We start from the raw sequence: 20,135 nt of genomic DNA on the forward strand, positions 1-20,135 counted from the left end.
TTATCACACTCACAAAACCATGCAAGTGTCACAGATAAATCCTGCAATCAACTACTCAAATAACGACTAACAACTGTCCTCCAAGTCATGCAGCATAAGCTAGCACTGACGATGTGTGTTAGTCAGGACCCAGATTATATATGGGATGGGAGTGGCTAACAGTGCACAGCTGAGAGCCTTAAGGCCCCGTCTTAGATAGTGAGATCGCTAGCGAGATCGCTAATGCGTCACTGATTTTGTGACGCAACAGCGATCTCGCCAGCGATCCCGCTACATGTGACACGCAGCAGCAACCGGCCCCCCTGATGGATATCGCTGATCATGCAGGAATGTCCTGGGTCATTTTTTCGTCGCCGGCGTCACGCTGGCCAGCGTGCATCGCCGTGTTTGATCGCTGGATCGTTGCTGCATCGCTGAAGAGATCTGCCTGTTTGGCAGCTTACTAGCGATCATTTAGCGATGCACCAGCAATTCCTACCAGGTCGTATCGTTGTCGGGTCACTAAGTGAAATGAGACCCTTAGCTACAAGAGCTCTCAGGACAGCAGATTAACTCCTGCACTGCTGAAAGAAATTTACACCGTTTAATGAAAAGGTGCAGTGCTACTATTCAGTGCATGAGTAGAACTCAGATGCTGCGGTCTTCTGGATTCTCTCTGTCGCAAAAAACCCGTGACAATAGGCACCATGTTAGGGGTCTATTTGACCAGTTATGAAATGCCCATAGACTTTAAACATCCTGGCAGTCCACACTTCACCATACACTGATTGTGTTGAGAGGAAGGAGGAGCTGGTGTGTCCTATACTCACTCAGCTCTGTTATGCAGGCCATGTAATTGGGTTTACTTTACCAGTGCCAGTTACAGGGAAGATCTGCAATTAAAACAACCCATTATTATGTTAAAATGACCGCCTCCCCCTCCCTTTGAAATCAGATGCAACTCACCCATTAAAGTCTGTGGGTGCATGGAAAACATGTTATCCGAGTGCAGCCCAATTTGCGCAGAATTACAGAATGGAGAAGATGTAAACATTTTGCTCTCCAGCTTCACCTTACAGAGTTGTCCAATTCTCTCATCGAAGAGAATCAGATCACACTATGCTGACTCTTGAATTAATTTCTGATCAGAGTGTCATTTTCATAATCGGCCCTATCCTCTCAAATGAGATAACCTACGGCTGTTTGACCATAACCCATCAGAGATCATTTCTCCTGGTGCACATAATCTAAGTACCACAATATTAAAATTGATTTCTTCTAGGTGAAAGAAGATGGTTCCACTAGTTTTCATGAGGGGAACCTGCTCATGACAACATACGATTTGTTTAGTGTTGGGACAGAAACTACAAGTTCCACTATGAGATGGGCAGTGCTGTTTATGCTCCTCTACCCAGATGTACAATGTGAGTAGAAACATAGAGTATGGTGTAGTAATCATATAATAAGGCATATTATTCATATACAACCCCTGGCAAAAATTATGGAATCACCGGCCTTCGAGGATGTTCATTCACTTGTTTAATATTGTAGACAAAAAGCAGATCACAGACATGGCACAAAACTAAAGTCATTTCAAATGGCAACTTTCTGGCATTAAGAAACATTAAAAGAAATCAAGAACAAAAAAATGTGGTAGTCAGTAATGGTTACTTTTTTAAACCAAGCATAGGGAAAAAATTATGGAATCACTCAATTCTGAGGAAAAAATTATGGAATCACCCTGTAAATTTTCATTCCCAAAACTAACACCTGCATCAAATTAGATCTGATCATTAGTCTGCATCTAAAAAGGAGTGAGCACACCTTGGAGAGCTATTGCACCAAGTAAACTGACATGAATCATGGCTCCAACACGAGAGATGCCAATTGAAACAAAGGAGAGGATTAGCAAACCCTTAAAAGAAGGTACATCATCATGCAATGTTGCAAAAGATGTTGATTGTTCACAGTCAGCTGTGTCTAAAATCCAGACCAAATACAAACAACAAGGGAAGGTTGTTAAAGGCAAACATACCGGTAGACCAAGGAAGACATCAAAGCGTCAATACCGGAAACTTAAAGCAATATGTCTCCAAAACAGGAAATTCACAACAAAACAAATGAGGAACGAATGGGAGGAAACTGGAGTCAATGTCTCTGACCGAACTATAAGAAACCGCCTAAAGGAAATGGGATTTACATACAGAAAAGCTAAATGAAAGCCATCATTAACACCTAAACAGAAAAAAACAAGGTTACAATGGGCTAAGGAAAAGCAATCGTGGACTGTGGATGACTAGATGAAAGTCATATTCAGTGATGAATCGCGAAACTGCATTGGGCAAGGTGATGATGCTGGAACTTTTGTTTGGTGCCGTTCCAATGAGATTTATAAGGATGACTGCCTGAAGAGAACATACAAATTTCCACAGTCATTGATGATATGGGGCTGCATGTCAGGTAAAGGCACTGTGGAGATGGCTGTCATTACATCTTCAATAAATGCACAAGTTTATGTTGATATTTTGGACACTTTTCTTAACCCATCAATTGAAAGGATGTTTGGGGATGAAATCATTTTTCAAGATGATAATGCATCCTGCGCAAAAACTGTGCAAACATTCCTTGAAAAAAGACACGTAAGGTCAATGTCATGGCCTACAAATAGTCTGGATCTCAATCCAATTGAAAATCTTTGGTGGAAGTTGAAGAAAATGGTCCATGACAAGGCTCCAACCTGCAAAGCTGATCTGGCAACAGCAATCAGAGAAAGTTGGAGCCAGATTGGTGAAGAGTACTGTTTGTCACTCACTAAGTCCATGCCTCAGAGACTGCATGCTGTTATAAAGGCCAGAGGTGATGCAACAAAATACTAGTGATGTGTTGAAGTGTTTTTTTTTTTTTGTTGGTTTGTTTTTCATGATTCTATAATTTTTTTCCTCAGAACTGAGTGATTCCATAATTTTTCCCTATGCTTGGTTTAAAAAAGTAACCATGACTGACTACCACATTTTTTGTTCTTGATTTCTTTTAGTGTTTCTTAAAGCCAGAAAGTTGCCATTTGAATTTACTTTAGTTTTGTGCCATGTCTGTGATCTGCTTTTTTTCTACTAAATTAAACAATTGAAAGAACATCCTCGAAGGCCGGTGATCACATAATTTTTGCCAGGGGTTGTAGTTTGGTGTAATACTTGCAAATATTCATGTAGTAGCAAATAATTCTATTCAGCTAAAGTTCAGGAAGAAATTGATCGAGTAATTGGAAGAGAGCGGAAACCAACAATGGGAGATGTTCTACAAATGCCATACACTAATGCTGTGATCCATGAAGTGCAACGATATGGAGATATTTCTCCTTTGGCTTTGCCTCATTTGACCTACCGAGACACGGAGATAAAAGGTTACCTTATCCCAAAGGTAAGATCTGTAAGTAATGATGAATGTAAGATTGTGTACAGTATATTCGCCAGGTGTTAGGAATAGAGGAATTTATACAATCTACTAAGACTGGGTGGTTATACCAAATCGTCAACATTTTTAATTGGTTCTCTTTAGGCTAAAGTCACAACAGCATATATTCTCTCATGTGAGAAAATTGGGTCGATTGTGCAACTCAAACTCAGAGCTTGATCACAGTGTCATCAGATTCTCTTAGATGAGATCAGATGTTATTTGAGGACAGTCCCATGTTTTCCATTGACTTATTGACTTGCATGACCAAGTGCGATCAGATAATCAGATTCAACTTGAGCATGCTGCAATTTTTTCCTTGGACCGGCTCGGTAAAAAGAAAAAATTGGACATATGCACGGCCCCGTAGAATAACATTGGTCCGAGTGTGATTTAACGTCAAAGATAGGTTTTTCGCTTGAGCATTTATGACTACTGTATATGGTGGATGTATCAAAGTCAAAACATTTTTATATCTTACAAATATCTCAAAGTGTATTAACTGACTAATCTAACATACATATCCTTTAAAAATCCTTAGGTTTAGGAAAGGAAGCTACAGACTAAAATGTCGCAGTTGTCATATGCATAATGAGTTTCAAACAGTTTAATTTTTACTGGTGTACAGATGCACTGACACCTGCCTGTTGCCATTCCTGAGCAAGCGCTGCACCAGTGTTGAATTACTCCAACAGCTAAATCCTCTTTTGCAGTTGCTGGACTATCTTAGGTCCAAAAAAGTCTTCATGACTAGAGTTGAGCGAAATGGGTCGGTCAAATTCAAAAATAGCCGACTTTAGCTAAAGTCAGGTTTCGCCGATTGAAACCCGACCATAGCGTGAGGTCGGCCATGAGGTCGCCGAGCCGAGCGTCAAAGTCACGTTTCAAATAATGCTTCCAGCGCCTTTTCTCAACCAATGATGGAGGACGCACACTGTGGGCAACGCGATGACATGTGCAGCGGCCACCACCATCTTAAAGAAGGGCATTGAAGTGATTGGCTGGCTTTGTGTGGCATCACAGTGGGTATAAAAGGCCGTGACCGCCGACCGCCATCTTACTTCTACCGATCTTAGAATAGGGAGAGGTGCTGCTGCTGATTCTGAATAGGGAGAGCGTTAGGCAGAGAAGAAGAAAAAAAAGTTGCTTCTGCTGATAGCGCTTTTCACTGTACAGTTAGTGTGCAGTGAAAGGGGAGTATTTTTGTTGTGTGCAGCAGCGCTGGTGGTGATTAGGCTGCCTTTTACCTTTTACCTGCTAGCTGCATTGCTGTTTGCACACTGCTGTTCAAACTGCTTTTTTCAAAGCACTTCAACTTTTATTATTTTGTTCTGGTGAGTTACTGAGCATTCATTTTTTCACACACCGTATAGCGGTGTACGCTCCTCACACACTACCGTGTACCGGCTGGTATCACGGACAAACAGAAGCTATCTGGGTGTGACTCTGCAAAAACAAGTCGAGGAAAGTTTCCATTTTTCGAGACCTACACCTTAGACAGCTGTCCGCTTTTCAAACAGTTTCATATATCTGCTGTTTGATTACAGTCAAAACTAGACAGAGACAGCGTGTGTCAGTCCGTATACAAATAGACGGATATTGACAAATTTCCATACAGACACCGCATAGCGGTGTACGCTCCTCAGACACTACCATGTACTGCCTTGTATCACGGACAAATAAAAGCTATCTGTGTGTGACTCTGGAAAAACAAGCTGAGGAGATTTTCCAATTTTCCAGACCTACACCTTAGAAAGCTGTCCACTTTTCAAACAGTTTCGTATATCTGCTGCTTGATCACGGTCAAAACTAGACAGAGACAGCGTGTGTCAGTCAGCATAAAAATAGACTGAGATTGACAATTTCCCATACACACACTGTATAGAGCTGTCCGATTCTCAAACAGTATTGTATATCTGCCGTTCGCATTACAGTCACATCTATACAGAGTCAGCGCGTGTGACACTCCGAAAATACATATACGGAGATTGATAGTTACACAAAAAAGTATACAGCTGTACACTTCTGATACAGTTCCGTATATCTGCTTGTTGGATTACAGTGAAATACATACTGTGAGAGTGTCTGTGACTAACAAAATATATACGTAGATTTAATTTTTTTAATACACCTTACACAGGAGGACGCTCCTCATACAGTATCATCTCTCTGCTGGTATTTTTGGTACATTTTCCCAAACATGAGGAAGTATGGTGGAAGAGGCCGCGGACGTGGGCAGGGGGACGCAGCTGGTACTGATGGTGGTGGTGCATTGGCTGGTTCTTGCAAAAGCACAATAGCAGCTAAGGCAGGAGGTGTTGAGCCTGCGTCATCATCTGGCCCAAGAAGGCCTGTAAGGTTCCCTTTTCTTGGAACATCAGGAACAGGTTTTGGCATACATTGCCAAAACAGCCACCAGCTCTATTGCCTCCTCTTCTGAAGGTTCTGAGTCGTCAATGCAGGGTTCTGGTCAGGAAAAACACCTTTCCTGGTGTCCTTCACCCCCACCAAAAGTCAAGGATGCGGCAGCCCACACTTCAGATTACTCTATGGAGCTCTTTTCACATACCATGCCTGGGTTATCCAGTCAAATCCTGAATTCCCCAGTCCAAGATGAATCTGACATGGAGTGCACTGATGCACAGCCACTGCTAGATGATTCTGCTGGTACATTGACCCAGAGCACTACATTGCCCTTGCAGTCTATTGAGCCAGAATCTGACCCTGATGAAACTTTGGTGCCCCTTCCCACATACTATACCACCTTACACGGTGACACAGAGGAAGGTAAAGAGGAAGGTGCAGATGACTTTGAAGAGGAGGTGATGGATGACCCAGTTCTTGACCCAGATTGGCATCCATTGGGGGAGGAGGGTGGAGCTGGCAATAGTTCAGATAAAGAGAAGGATCCGCAGCAGGCATTGACATCACAGCAGCGGTTATCTGGCAGGCCCGCAGCTGTCCAAAAACGTGGACCAAAAACTAAAAGAGTTGGAGGACAGCTTGGCCAGACGGTCAACTTAGCACAGCGTGCAAGGGCAGAAAATGTATACCATAGTAGGAAGCGTGCAGTGTGGCACTAATTTGTCCAAAATCCTACTGATGAGGCAAAGGTTACCTGTAAGAAGTGCGGAAGGACCTTTAGCCGAGGTAAACAACTCAGAAATTTGAATACCAGTTGCATGCTTAGACACTTAATCAACATACATACACTTGCAAGCGTTGACTGTTATGGATGAGTCACTGAAGGAGGAAAAAACAAAAATAATAGCTAAGTCCAGAAAACCAGAGAAGTTGGAAGCTATCGGATTGCAGACCCCTGAACCTATCCACAACAACTAGCAGGCTTCAAAAGACTATATCAGCACTTAGGTATATTCTGAAGACAGAGCCAGAGATCAACAGATCAGAGACAAAAATGGAATTCAGCTCACCCCCGGCCAGGGATGGCTGAACTCCAAAAAACAAGGCAAACAAAACCAGAACTAAAGTGTACAAAAGGCAGAGCAAAACTTAGCTTTGAGAAGCAGAAATCAGACTGGTCTCCAAGAATCCAGCAGGAAAATCACCGGCAAGGCAGCAGGGCGTCGGCTGCCTTATATCCAGTCCTGTGACCCAGTCATCATCTCCCTGCTCAGCTGTTTGGTAATCAGCCTCACTACCTTCCTTCGCCAGAAGAGGGAGTTCATCAGACCTCACCGGTGAAGGGAAAAATTAACTCACAACAGTACCTCCCCCTTGAGGAGGGGTCGCCGAACCCTCATCCATGCCACCAGGGTGATCAGGGTGAGCCCGATGAAAGGCACGCACCAATATTTCGGCATGAATATCAGAGGCAGAGACCCAGGAATTATCCTCCTGACCATAACCCTTCCACTTAACTAAATCCTGGAGTCTCCGTCTAGCCAGACGGGAATCCAGTATCTTCTCTACCTCATACTCCATGTTACCTTCAACCAATACAGGGTCAGGAGGTGCCACCCCAGGAACTACTGGTTCAACAAACCTCTTCAACAAGGACTTATGGAACACATTATGAATCTTAAACGTGACAGGAAGAGCCAACCGAAAAGAGACCGGATTAATAATCTCCAAAATCTTGTAAGGTTCAATAAATCTAGGCTTAAACTTAGGAGAAGCCACCTTCATAGCGATATTTTTTGATGACAACCAAACCATATCACCAACCTTAAACTGGGGACCAATGGTCCAATGCCGGTTGGAAAACCACTGGGCCTTTTCCTGGGAGAGAGACAACTTATCCACCACTTGGTCCCAGATCTGGTGCATTCTCTCCACCACAGTGTCAACACCTGGGCAGGCAGAAGGCTCCACCTGCCCAGAAGAAAATCGAGGTTGAAATCCAAAGTTACAAAAAAAAGGTGACATCAAAGTGGCAGAACTAGCTCTATTATTTAAAGCAAATTCGGCCAAGGGCAAAAATGAAACCCAATCATCCTGATCAGCCGAAATAAAACACCTCAAATACAACTCCAAAGTCTGGTTTGTTCTCTCCGTCTGCCCGTTGGTCTGAGGGTGAAACGCAGAGGAGAAGGACAACTGAATTCCCAGCTTGGAACAAAGTCCTCCAAAATCTAGACACAATGTTCTCAGGAATCCGTGCAAGCGAACTACCTGTTGCAAAAACAAGGGCACCAACTCAGAGGAAGATGGCAACTTAGGGAGTGGTACAAGATGGACCATCTTAGAGAATCTATCACAAATCACCCAAATAACGGTCATTCTCTGAGAGACAGGCATATCAGAGATAAAATCCATTGAAATATGGTCCATGGCCTCTTGGGCACCGGCAAAGGCATCAACAACCCACTAGAGCGAGAACAAGGTTTAGACCGGGAGCAAGTCCCACAGGACTGCACAAAATTCCTGACAGCACGAGACAAGGCGGGCCACCAAAAAGACCGACTCACCAGATCTCTAGTACCAAAAATACCTGGATGACCAGCCAATGCAGAGCAATGAACTTCAGACATCACTCTCTTCCTCCACTGGTCAGGAACATACAACTCTCCACTGGGACAACGCTCAGGTTTGTCCTCCTGAAACTCTTCCAGAGCACGTCTCAAATCAGGTGAGATGGCAGAAAGAACTACCCCTTCGCCTAAGATGGTAGCAGGCTTGGTCACAACAGGAGAATCAGCAAAGAAACTCCTAGAGAGGGCATCTGCCTTGACATTCTTAGTGCCAGGAAGAAAAGAGACCACAAAATCAAAACGTGTGAAAAACAAGGCCCACCTAGCCTGTCTAGGATTCAAGCGTTTGGCCGACTCCAGGTAAATCAAATTCTTGTGGTCAGTAAGGACCACGACCTGGTGTTTAGCGCCCTCCAACCAATGTCTCCACTCCTCAAATGCCCATTTCATGGCCAACAGTTCCCGATTCCCCACATCATAGTTACGTTCGGATGGGGAGAACTTTCGGGAAAAGAAAGCACAGGGATTCATTTTAGATGTCACAGGATCTTTTTGGGACAAAACAGCTCCTGCACCAATTTCAGAGGCGTCCACCTCTACCTGAAACGGGAGTGAGACATCAGGTTGCCGCGGAACCGGAGCAGAAGTGAATCTTCGCTTCAGCTCCTGAAAGGAAGAAACAGCCTCCGGAGACCAATTCAGCACATCAGCTGAATCAGCTTAGTCAAATCAGTCAATGGCTTGGCAATACTAGAAAAATTAGCTATAAATTTGCAATAAAAATTAGCAAAACCCAAAAACTTCTGGAGGGCCTTCAAAGAAGTAGGCTGAACCCAATCATAAATGGCCTGTAACTTGGCCGGGTCCATTTCAATAGTTGACGGAGACAAAATGAATCCCAAAAATGAAATCCTCTGTACCCCAAAAAGGCATTTCGATCCCTTGACATACAGGGAATTATCCCTCAAAATACGGAACACAGTCCGAACATGTTCCACATGAGAGTCCCAATCCTTGGAAAAGATCAAAATATCATCCAGATAGGTAATCAAAAATTTATCCACAAAGTCTCGGAAAATATCGTTCATGAAGTTTTGGAAGACAGAAGGGGCATTAGAGAGCCCAAAAGGCATGACCAGGTACTCAAAATGTCCCTCCGGAGTATTAAATGCCGTCTTCCATTCATCCCCATGCTTAATGCGAATAAGATTATACGCCCCCCTGAGGTCAAGCTTGGTAAACCAGCAAGCACCTTTAACTCTGGAGAATAGATCAGAAATCAGGGGTAACGGATACTGATATTTAATAGCAATTTTGTTGAGGGCACGATAGTCAATACAAGGCCTTAATGAACCATCTTTTTTAGCCACGAAAAAAAACAAGCACCTAAGGGTGAAGAGGATGGTCTAATATGACCCTTCTCCAACGACTCTTTAATATAGGATCGCATAGCCTCGTGCTCAGGTACAGATAAATTGAAAAGCCGACCCTTGGGAAATTTACACCCCGGGCTCAGTTCAATTGCACAGTCATAACTCCTATGAGGAGGCAAAGATGCAGACTCATTCTCACTAAATACAACATAAAAATCAGCCAAATAGTCAGGAACATCATGCGACTGGGGAGAGGTGGAGAAAACAGGAGCATCACTAAGGGTACACCGACAACCCCAACTCACCACAGACACAGATTTCCAATCCAAAACTGGATTATGGATTTGCAACCAGGGAAACCCCAGAACAATGGTATCATGCAAATTATGCAACACCAAAAATCTGCAATTTTCTTGATGGTCTGGGGCGACCCGCATTACCACCTGGGTCCAAAACTGAGGTTTAGTTTTCAACAAAGGAGTTGCATCAATACCCCTCAAAGGGATAGGCATCCGCAAAGGCGTCAAAGGAAATCCACAACGTTTAGCTAAATCCAAGTCCATCAGGTTCAGAGCTGCTCCCGAATCCACAAAAGCCTTGGCGGAAAATGTGGACAGGGAGCAGATCAGAGTAATTGCCAGAAGAAACTTAGGTTGAACACCACCCACAGAAAACGTGTGAGCATAACATTTCTCTCATTTAGGGCAGACAGAAATAATATGCGAGGCATCTCCACAAAAAAAACACAGCTTATTATGCCTTCTGAACTCCAGACGTTGCGCCCTGGACAAAACTCTATCACATTGCATAGGTTCAGACATTTGTTCAACAGGTGGCAACACCTCTCATGCGGTCTTGCGTTCACGCAAACGCCGATCAACATGAATGGCTAATGACATAGAATCGTCAAGACCAGAGGGAACAGGAAATCCCACCATAGTATCTTTTACGGTTTCTGACAAACCTTTCCGAAAGAGAGCTGCCAAGGCATCATCATTCCAGGTAGTAAGGACCGCCCACTTTTGGAATTTTTGACAGTACAACTCTGCAGAATCCCGACCCTGGCTCAATGCCAACAGGGCCTTTTCAGCCTGATCAATAGCATTAGGTTCATCATACAACAACCCCAAGGCTTGAAAAAATGTATCCACATTATTTAGAATAGGATCATCAGGTTTCAAAGAAAACGCCCAATCCTAGGGATCGCCGCGCAGCAAAGAGATGACAATTTTAACCCACTGCGCGGAGCTCCCCGACGAGTTAGGCTTCAAGGCAAAAAATAATTTACAATCATTCTTGAAATTCAAAAATTTAGACCGATCCCCAAAAAACACATCAGGAGTGGGGATCTTTGGTTCAGCAGCATGAGAATGAGTAAGATAGGCGGAAATTCCCCGCACTTCCGCAGCGAGCTGCTCCACACGATCAGACAATTGCTTCATCTCCATTGAGAGAAAAAAAAATCCCCCTACGGCCTCAGAGATATAGAGGAAAAAATATACACAAAGAAATAATGACACCTTTTTTTTTTTTTCTTTCAATTCTTTCCTGCTATTGATTACCCTAGGATCTGCGGTATGGCCGGTGATTCTGTTATGGATGAGTCACCGAAGGAGGAAAAAACAAAAATAATAGCTAAGTCCAGAAAACCAGAGAAGTTGGAAGCTATCGGATTGCAGACCCCTGAACCTATCCACAACAACTAGTAGTAGCCGTGGGGGGTTCCTACGGTGCCCTAGACCCCTCAATCACAGCCGGAGAACTAAATTAGCCTAAAGACAGATAGGGGAAATCTAAACTGCCCCAGAGCAGACCCCAAAGCAATAGGCAGCCCCCAACATATAATGACTGTGAAGCAAGATGAAAAAACACTAACACAGATAGAGAGATAGGTTGAGCAAATGATGGGGCCCAAGCTAACTAATTGGACAGGATAGAAAAGCTGCTGTCTGCAATCCGCAAAAACCCTATCCAAAAATGAACCAACAGACTGATAGGAAAAACAGGCCCTGAAGTCGCTAGGCTTCAAAAAGACTATATCAGCACTCAGGTATATTCTGAAGACAGAGCCAGAGATCAACAGATCAGAGACAAAAATGGAATTCAGCTCATCCCCGGCCGGGGATGGCTGAACTCCAAAAAACAAGGCAAACAAAACCAGAACTAAAGTGTACAAAAGGCAGAGCAAAACTTAGCTTTGAGAAGCAGAAATCAGACTGGTCTCCAAGAATCCAGCAGGAAAATCACCGGCAAGGCAGCAAGGGCATCGGCTGCCTTATATCCAGTCATCAGTTCCTGTGACCCAGTCATCATCTACCTGCTCAGCTCTTTGGTAATCAGCCTCACTACCTTCCTTTGCCAGAAGAGGGAGTTCATCAGACCTCACTGGTGAAGGGAAAAATGAACTCACAACAGTGGATGGACTACAAAACCTCAGGTAGCACATGTGCACCTGCTCTGACTGAAGGTAGCCAGCAATGCTCCATCGCTTCCCCCACTGTAAGACCACCGCCACCGTTAAGCACACTATCAGCACTAAATGTGGAGGTGTCGTCGCAAGGCCAAAGCACTCAGGAAATCACAATGGTTTTGCAACACAACACTGAATCTAGGCCATCACCACCAATACCTTCACCAATCCCCTCTCATTCCGTCCGGTCCACCGCTACTTCCCCCATGTGCAGCTCTCCAGTCCAGCTCACCCTACCAGACACTCTGAATAGGACAAGAAAGTACTCATCCTCTCATCCACGTACACTGTGTTTGAACGCCTACATTGCCAAACTAATTTCATTAGAGATGATGCCCTTCCGTTTGGTTGAAAGCGAAGCTTTCCGCGAGCTCATGGCCTACGCTGTCGCACCCTATGACCTACCCAGTCGGCACTTCTTTTCTCAAAAAGCCATCCCTGCCCTCCACGGCATGTGAAAGACCGCATTGTCCATGCACTAAAACAGTCAGTGAGTGAAAAGGTGCACCTCACAACAGATGCATGGACCAGTAGGCATGGCCAGGGCCGTTACGTGTCCATCACTGCGCACTGGGTTAATGTGGTGGATGCAGGCTCCACAGGGGACAGCGGAGATGGAACAGTGCTGCCTAGCCCACGGTATAGGAAACAGTTGGCTGTAGGCTTTCGACCATTCTCCTCCTCCATCAGCGAAAGCTCGTCCACTGAGCGCAGTCGCAGGAGCACTCCATCCGCAACTGGCAGTGTTGCACACGAGGTGTCCCACTATCGAACAGCTAGTGGTAAGCGTCAGCAGGCTGTGTTAAAGATTATGTCTTTGGGCAACAACAGACACACCGTGGAGGTACTGGCCAACTACTTGCAGCGACAAACTGAGTGATGGCTGGGCAGTCTACATCTTGAGGCAGGCAAGGTAGTCAGTGATAACGGCCATAATTTTGTGGCAACCATAGCCCGTGCAAAGCTCACACACATACCTTGCCTGGCTCACACTTTGAACCTGGTGGTGCAGTGCTTCCTTAATAATTATCCCAAGTTAACATCCCTGCTACATAAGGTTCGAAGACTGTATGTACTCGCACATCCGTCACTCAAACGTCCACTCCACTCATATGCAGAAGCAGCAGCGATTGCTCCACCTCCCCAAGCACCGCCTAATCATAGACATTGCAACAAGGTGGAACTCCACCCTGCACATGGTTGAGAGGCTGTGCGAACAGAGGCAGGCTGTAATGCATTTGTGGGAGGATACATGGGCAGGCAATTTGAGGGAAGACATGGAATTGTCGGGTGTGCAGTTGTCAAAGCTGAAAGACCTCTGTAAAGTCCTTCAATGTTTTGAGGAATGCACACAGCAGATAAGCGCAGACGACGCCATCATAAGCATGAGCATCTCATTTATGCGTCTGCTCATGCAAAGTTTGACGACGCACATTAAGGATCAGGCGTCTGCAGCGGAGGAGGGAAGCCTTGATGACAGTCAGGAATTGTCTGGTCAGGGAACTGTCCTGGACAAGGTGGAGGAAGAAGAGGAGGAGGAGGAGGATGAGGGGGATGATTATTTTGGGCAGGAGGATTCTTCTCAGGGGGCAAGAGAAATTGTTGGCATTCCAAAGTCAGGTACAGTGTTTGTGCATGACTGTAGGGATGTGGATTTGCCAGAAAGTGCTCCTCCACCCAGCAGTGGCAGTGCAGCATTGACACCTGGAACATTGGCCCACATGTGCGATTTTGCCTTGCGGATCCTAAAAAGGGACCCTCGCATTGCCAAAATGATGGGGTATGACGACTACTACATGTTAGGGCAAGTTAGGATAGGATATTGGTTGAACTAGATGGACTTAAAGTCTCCCTTCAACCTTAATAACTATGTTACTATGTTACTATGTTACTGGCTGGTCAGCATCCTCGATCCACGCTACAAAGGCAAATTACACAACATCATGCCACAGGAGAACCTAGATATAATATTGGCTAACAAACAAGCAACTCTGGTAAACCGTTTGTTTGAGGCTTCCCCAGCACACAGCAGTGGTGCTGGTTCTCCCACGAGCCGTAGTGCGCACAATAGAAGAGGTGTTAGTGGCGCACACAGCCGAAGTGGCGTTGGAGACAGGGGTTTAAAGACCATGTTGTGGAATGATTTCTCAAGTACCGCTCACACGACTCCTAATACTGCATCGATTAAAAGTGACAGGAGACAGCAGTTGTCAACTATGGTTACAAACTACTTCTCCCATATCGATGTTCTCCCTCACAGGTCATTCCCCTTTGACTATTGGGCCTCTAAACTGGACCCTGGCCTGAATTGGCACAATTTGCCTTACAGGAGCTCGCTTACCCTTGTAAAATAATGCGTAGTCTTGTAAAATACTTAGGACTAGTTACCAGATAAAAATGTAGTGGTTTATTTGGATTCTTCCATCAAAGAAAAGATTCTTACAGAAAAACATAAAATAGGTGCATGATTATAAAGAGATTGTTCATTTGTTCATAGCAAAGTTTGAAACCTTCTTTCTCTGGGATCCCACATGGCAAATAGCGTCTGTCTCTGTTCGGCTTCTCACGTAGCAAAGTTACATACCAGCTGTTCGTAATGTCATGGCCCAGCACAGATGACTTCCACACATCTGTGTCTCATGATGGGGAGGGAGCAAGCGTGACCTCTAGAGATAGCCATGAATTATATACATCTCTTAAAGCACGTGATCTCTGTATATATAGAGTCGACCTTTTACCTTGAGTTAAACTTCCAAGAATAACCTATGTAGTGTCAGCTAAAGCAATGTACAGAACTGAGTGTAATAAGAAATTACCAACCAAATTATTAATATCTAACAACCCTGCTGCTAGTGTGTTATCTGAAAGAGTCTTCAGTGCTGCTGTATCAATCCTGACAGAAAAAAGGACCCGTCTGTCGACCCAAAATGTTGATGATCTAACCTTTATTAAAATGAACCATGCATGGGTTTCAAAGGATTTTGTCCCATCTTCCCCTGATGACACATAAGTTGTCAGAAAACTGCCTCGCTTTTGTCCTCCTCTTCCTCGGACTTGCCCAATTCCGCCCTTTGCAGCAGCTGAATGTCCAGCCAACACATCAACATATGCCTTTTTTTAAACCTCCCTACGTGGGCTGCCCACCCACCCCCCAATGGCTGGGGTCAACACCTGGCGTACCTGGGCAAGTGCCGTTGCCCTGAACAGGTGGATGGGCCCACTGATGTCCGACGGCACTGGCACAGTGCCCCTCATAGTAGAATACAGTATCTCTGATGGTGTGGGGACCACTCGCTGTCAGACACACCAGCGTACTATGAGGGGCCCTGTGCCAGTTCCATCGACCATGAGTGTGCCCCCCCTGCTTGGTCATGGCCACAGCACTTGCAAGATGCAATACTTACCTCTTCCTGCTCCACCGCTGTGTAGTCAGGGCAGTTAAATCCTTCACAGGGACCGCCACTAGAAATTTGGTGTATTGATCGATTATGGTTAAGATGTAGCTATGGCCTGTCCTGCTGGCCTCTACCTTCAGATGATCAATGGCTACCATTTGTAATGGATGTCAACTTACAAGCGGATGCAGTGGTGCTTTATGATCACCTTTCATAGTTGTGATAGTCACAGACGTGTGACATTCCTGCCACCATTTTTCAATGTCTCCTCTCATGCCAATCCAATAGAATCGCCTACGGCCTGTGGCTTCTGTCTTTTACACTCCAAAATGACCAGACACATCATGATAGGCAGTGAGGACCATGTCTACATCTCTCCCTGTAATCACAATTTGATGGAGACGAGCAACAGTGATGTGATCCATGCTACTGCGATAGAGCAATCCTTTCTTCACAAAGAACCGTTTTCGCTGTCTCCACAGACACAGTAATTGAGGGTCTGTATCGCCTCTGCAACATCTACCGTCAGGTTTTCCCACGATGAGTAATTCCCAAATTTATGCTAACACTTGACTTTCCGTCTGTACTTGTATCCATGTAGTTTCCAGTAGCGGAGAGTCTGGACTGGCTTACTGAGATTGAAATATATACGAAGATTTAAAAGTACCACAACACTGTATACTGTTGCACGCTTCGACTACCTTTCCCTTTTTCTACTTTTTAAATTCTGGTGTAATACATAGTGAGCCTGTGAGTGTCTGTGTCTGACTCCGGAAGTATAGACGGAAATTTACAATTACCCCTAGACTGGATACACCTGGTATGTGCTGATACAGTACCTTTGTTCAAAATTTTGTATTACGGTATCATCCATAGTGAGTGAGCGTGTGTGGTTTACACCTTCTATATATACGGTGAATCAGAAATACCAATTTTTACCCTATACTCGATACAGCTTGTATCTTGCTATACAGTACCTTTGTTCGACATTTAGTATTACGGTCAAATCCATACTGAGTAAGCGTCTGAGAGTGACTACGGGACTATGTATACAGAGATTTCAATTGTACCCTATAATATATATACTTGCTATCTTGTTATCCAGGACCTTTTTTACAACATTTTTTATTATGGTCAAACCCAGACTGAGTGAGCGTCTGAGGGTGACTTTGGAAATATATACTGAGATTTCAAATTTGGCCAACACTGTATACAGCTGTACGCTTCTGATACAGTAACCTTTTTAGCTATTTAGATTCTGGTGTAATCCATAATGAGCCTGTGAACGTCTGTCTGTTACTCCGGCAATATATTAGGAGCTTTAAGATTACCCCAACACTGTATACAGCTGTACACTTGTGTTACATTACCCATTTACAGCTTTTCATATTCTTGTGTAATCCGTACTGGGCCTAAGAGCATTTGTGTCTGCCTCCTGAAATGTATATGGAGATTCAGAATGTTTAAACTATACTATACATACCTTGTATCTGGTGCTACTGTACCCTTTTTCAACTTTTTATTTTATTGGGTAATCCATACTGAGCCTGTGAGCATCTGTGTATGAATCATGAAATATATACGGAGATTTACTGTTATCCCTAGACTGTATAGAGCTGTACACTTCTGATACAGTACCATATATCTGCTGGTATTTTGGGTCCATTTTCCAAAACATGAGGAAGTATTGTGGAAGAGGACGCAGACGTGGGCATGGGGGGCCACCTGGTACTGATGGTGGTGGTGGTGCATCTGCTGGTAGTGCCAAAAACACAATAGCAGCTAATGCAGGAGGTGTTGAGCCTGCGTCATGGTGTAGCTCTGGAAGACCTGTAAGGCTCTTTTTTCTGGGAGTAGGTAGACTGCTTTTAAAACCGGAGCATCAGGAACTGTTTTGGCTTACATTGCTGAAACAGCCTCCAGCTCTATCGCCTCCTCTTCTGAAGTTTAAAAAAATGCAAGCACTGAGTCGTAAGTGCAGGCTTCTGGTCAGGAGCAACCCATTTCCTTGTGTCCTTCACCCACACCGAAAGTGAAGGATGCGTCAGCACACACTTCAGATTACTCCATGTAGCTCTTTTCACATACCATGCCTGGGTTAATTAAAAATGGGACCCATCATATACTGGAGCATTCCAAATGGGGGACATCAGACACTGGAGCAGCATTTATGGGGCCCAATATACACTGGAGAATTAGAAATAGGGCCAATTATATATGGAGCATTTTTAAGACCCATCATACACTGGAGCATCATCCATGAGGCCCATCATATACTGGAGCATTCCAGATTGGGGACATCAGACACTGTAGCAGCATTTACGGGGCCCATTATACACTGGAGCATTAGAAATGGAGCCCATTATATATGGAGCATTATTAGGGCCCATCATACACTGGAGCATCATCCATGAGGCCCATCATATACTGGAGCATTCCAAATGGGGCAGATCAGACACTGAAGCAGCATCTATGGGGCACATTATACACTGGAGCATTAGAAATGGGGCCCATTATATATGCAGCATTATTTGGGCCCATAACACACTGGAGCATCGTCCATGGGGACCATCATATACTGTAGCATTATGTGGAGCTCGTCATATACTGTATGGAACATTATATGTGACCAATTATTCTGTATGGATAAATATATGGGGCTCTTTATTCTGTATGGCGCACAATGTGGTGGCCATAATACTGTATGGAGTAATATACGGTCTTTTTTTTTGAGCTATTGTACAATTTAAAATAGATCAGTCATGTCATGTAAGCAGTCAAGTATTTATCATTGTACTATACCTATATTTCTGTGCCGTATCGGAGCATCATGAGTTGTGGTATGTGTTAAAGGGGCGCACTGACACTCTTTGGCCCAGGGCACATGAAAACCTGGAGCCAGCCCTACCCCCCCACAACTTTAGCCAAATAGCCCCCAGTTTTCAATGCGTAACTATTATTATGAAGTAAATTAAGGTTGATAAGCTTCCGTAATAAGAATTGATGTTTTTGGCATTGAAATGGGCACTGTAGGTGTGTTTACTGTCCTCCACTCCCTGCCGACTTTGATTCCCTATTGACTTGCATTGGGTTTCGTGTTTCAGTCGGCCTCCAACTTTTCCCTATAGTTGGCCGATTTCGTTCGACCCAACCTTTGCGAAAGTTGGGTTTCATGAAACCCGACTCGACCCTAAAAAAGGCAATGTCGCTCATCTCTATTCATGACAGTAATTGAACTTGTCTCTTTGAAGTTCTTGATGATCAAATAAATGGTTGATTTTATTGGCAATCTTTCAAGCAGCATTGCCATTGTCTGTAAAGTGCTTTTAATGCCAACCAATGATGACTGCATTTTTCCTTGGAGATTTCCATGGTTAACAGCAGAAGATAATGATTGCAAGCACCAGCCCCCTTTTAAAGCAATCATTCTGCTCTGAAAAATCAATCAGCATAACAGTGATATCATCTGCCTTATCTTTGTTAACACTTCCTCCTGAGCTAACAAGAAAATCACTGAAATTATGTAAGCAGGTCATTTTGTGGCATGGTTGAAAGTCGCGCACTTTATCCATTATGGCCTTTTTGATCTCGCAACTTGAGCTTCAGGACCTTATGTGCTCCATCGATTTTGACTTAGTCTTCAATTTATCCTTGGGTCTATTAAATATTGACTGCAGCATTGTCTTACAGTTTTCTTCACCAACAGCCTCCGGTATTGTTTCTTGTGATGTCATTGCACCACCTACAAATATCACTGTCTTTGAGATGACTTTTCATACCACTAAATGCTGATGTTTGTTTATCGGGTATTGTGGTATCTATTGAGGTCCTAGCTTTCCCTAGAGGAGATCTCATAATATTGTGATCCTTATTGAGTACTTCTACTAAGTCAGCAATAAATTTAATATCCTGATGGTCTGAAGCGAGTTCACGAAAACAAGTATTGTGCACCTCAGCAATTGAGAATTATTGAAGTCTTTTTAGAAGGTAGAATTTTCTGCATTATCTCTCCTCATTCTGTGGTCCAGGAAGGAGTGTTGTTGTCTGCATTGTTTCCTGATTAGGACAATGTGGTTGGAAAGCCTGAAAGAAGAGTGAGTCTTGGATTGACGGTGAGAGGAAATACTACAACCTGTTTTGGCTCAAAGTCTGTGAGCTGTGAATTGTTTGCCCTCGATGGGGGATGCACGATGCCTGCCTACTCTCTGTTCTTTGTCAGAGGAGCCTGAGCCACTGACTGGTGATACAGGTTTGTATTTGTTAGTTGTAGTATACAAGTCATGATTCTGATTTCTCATGTAGCTATTGGTATAACATAAGGAAGAGTTTGCGGCTGTTCTTAGTGAGCGAGGTTGCGGGTTACATCTTTTGGTGCCCATTAAATGTGTGAAATTACTCTTGCGAGATCCTGAGTAGGTGGAGGAGTACACCGGGGCTTAAAAGAATGATCTCTTCCACACATAAAAGAAAAAATCAGACTATAAGTCTGCTATTGTACATGCGTGTCGCTACATGCTGCTGGAACACCTGTGCT

General features: G+C 44.1%; 1 protein-coding gene across 2 annotated transcripts in view; it reads left to right on the plus strand.

Annotated features, from left to right (window-relative positions):
• The window catches only part of LOC141098684 (cytochrome P450 2D15-like), a 404,919-nt gene that overhangs the window by 307,253 nt on the left and 77,531 nt on the right, over positions 1 to 20,135 (plus strand). For both annotated transcript variants that reach the window (XM_073586648.1, XM_073586647.1), the window contains 2 exons: positions 1,262 to 1,403; positions 3,209 to 3,396. In XM_073586648.1, the coding sequence (XP_073442749.1) occupies positions 1,262 to 1,403; positions 3,209 to 3,396 (330 nt within the window). The remainder of the gene's footprint in view (positions 1 to 1,261; positions 1,404 to 3,208; positions 3,397 to 20,135) is intronic.

This window comes from Dendrobates tinctorius, unplaced genomic scaffold (genome assembly GCF_039654945.1).
Source record: "Dendrobates tinctorius isolate UK_male_01 unplaced genomic scaffold, ASM3965494v1 ptg000094l, whole genome shotgun sequence".
NCBI classification, from domain to species: Eukaryota; Metazoa; Chordata; class Amphibia; order Anura; family Dendrobatidae; genus Dendrobates; species Dendrobates tinctorius.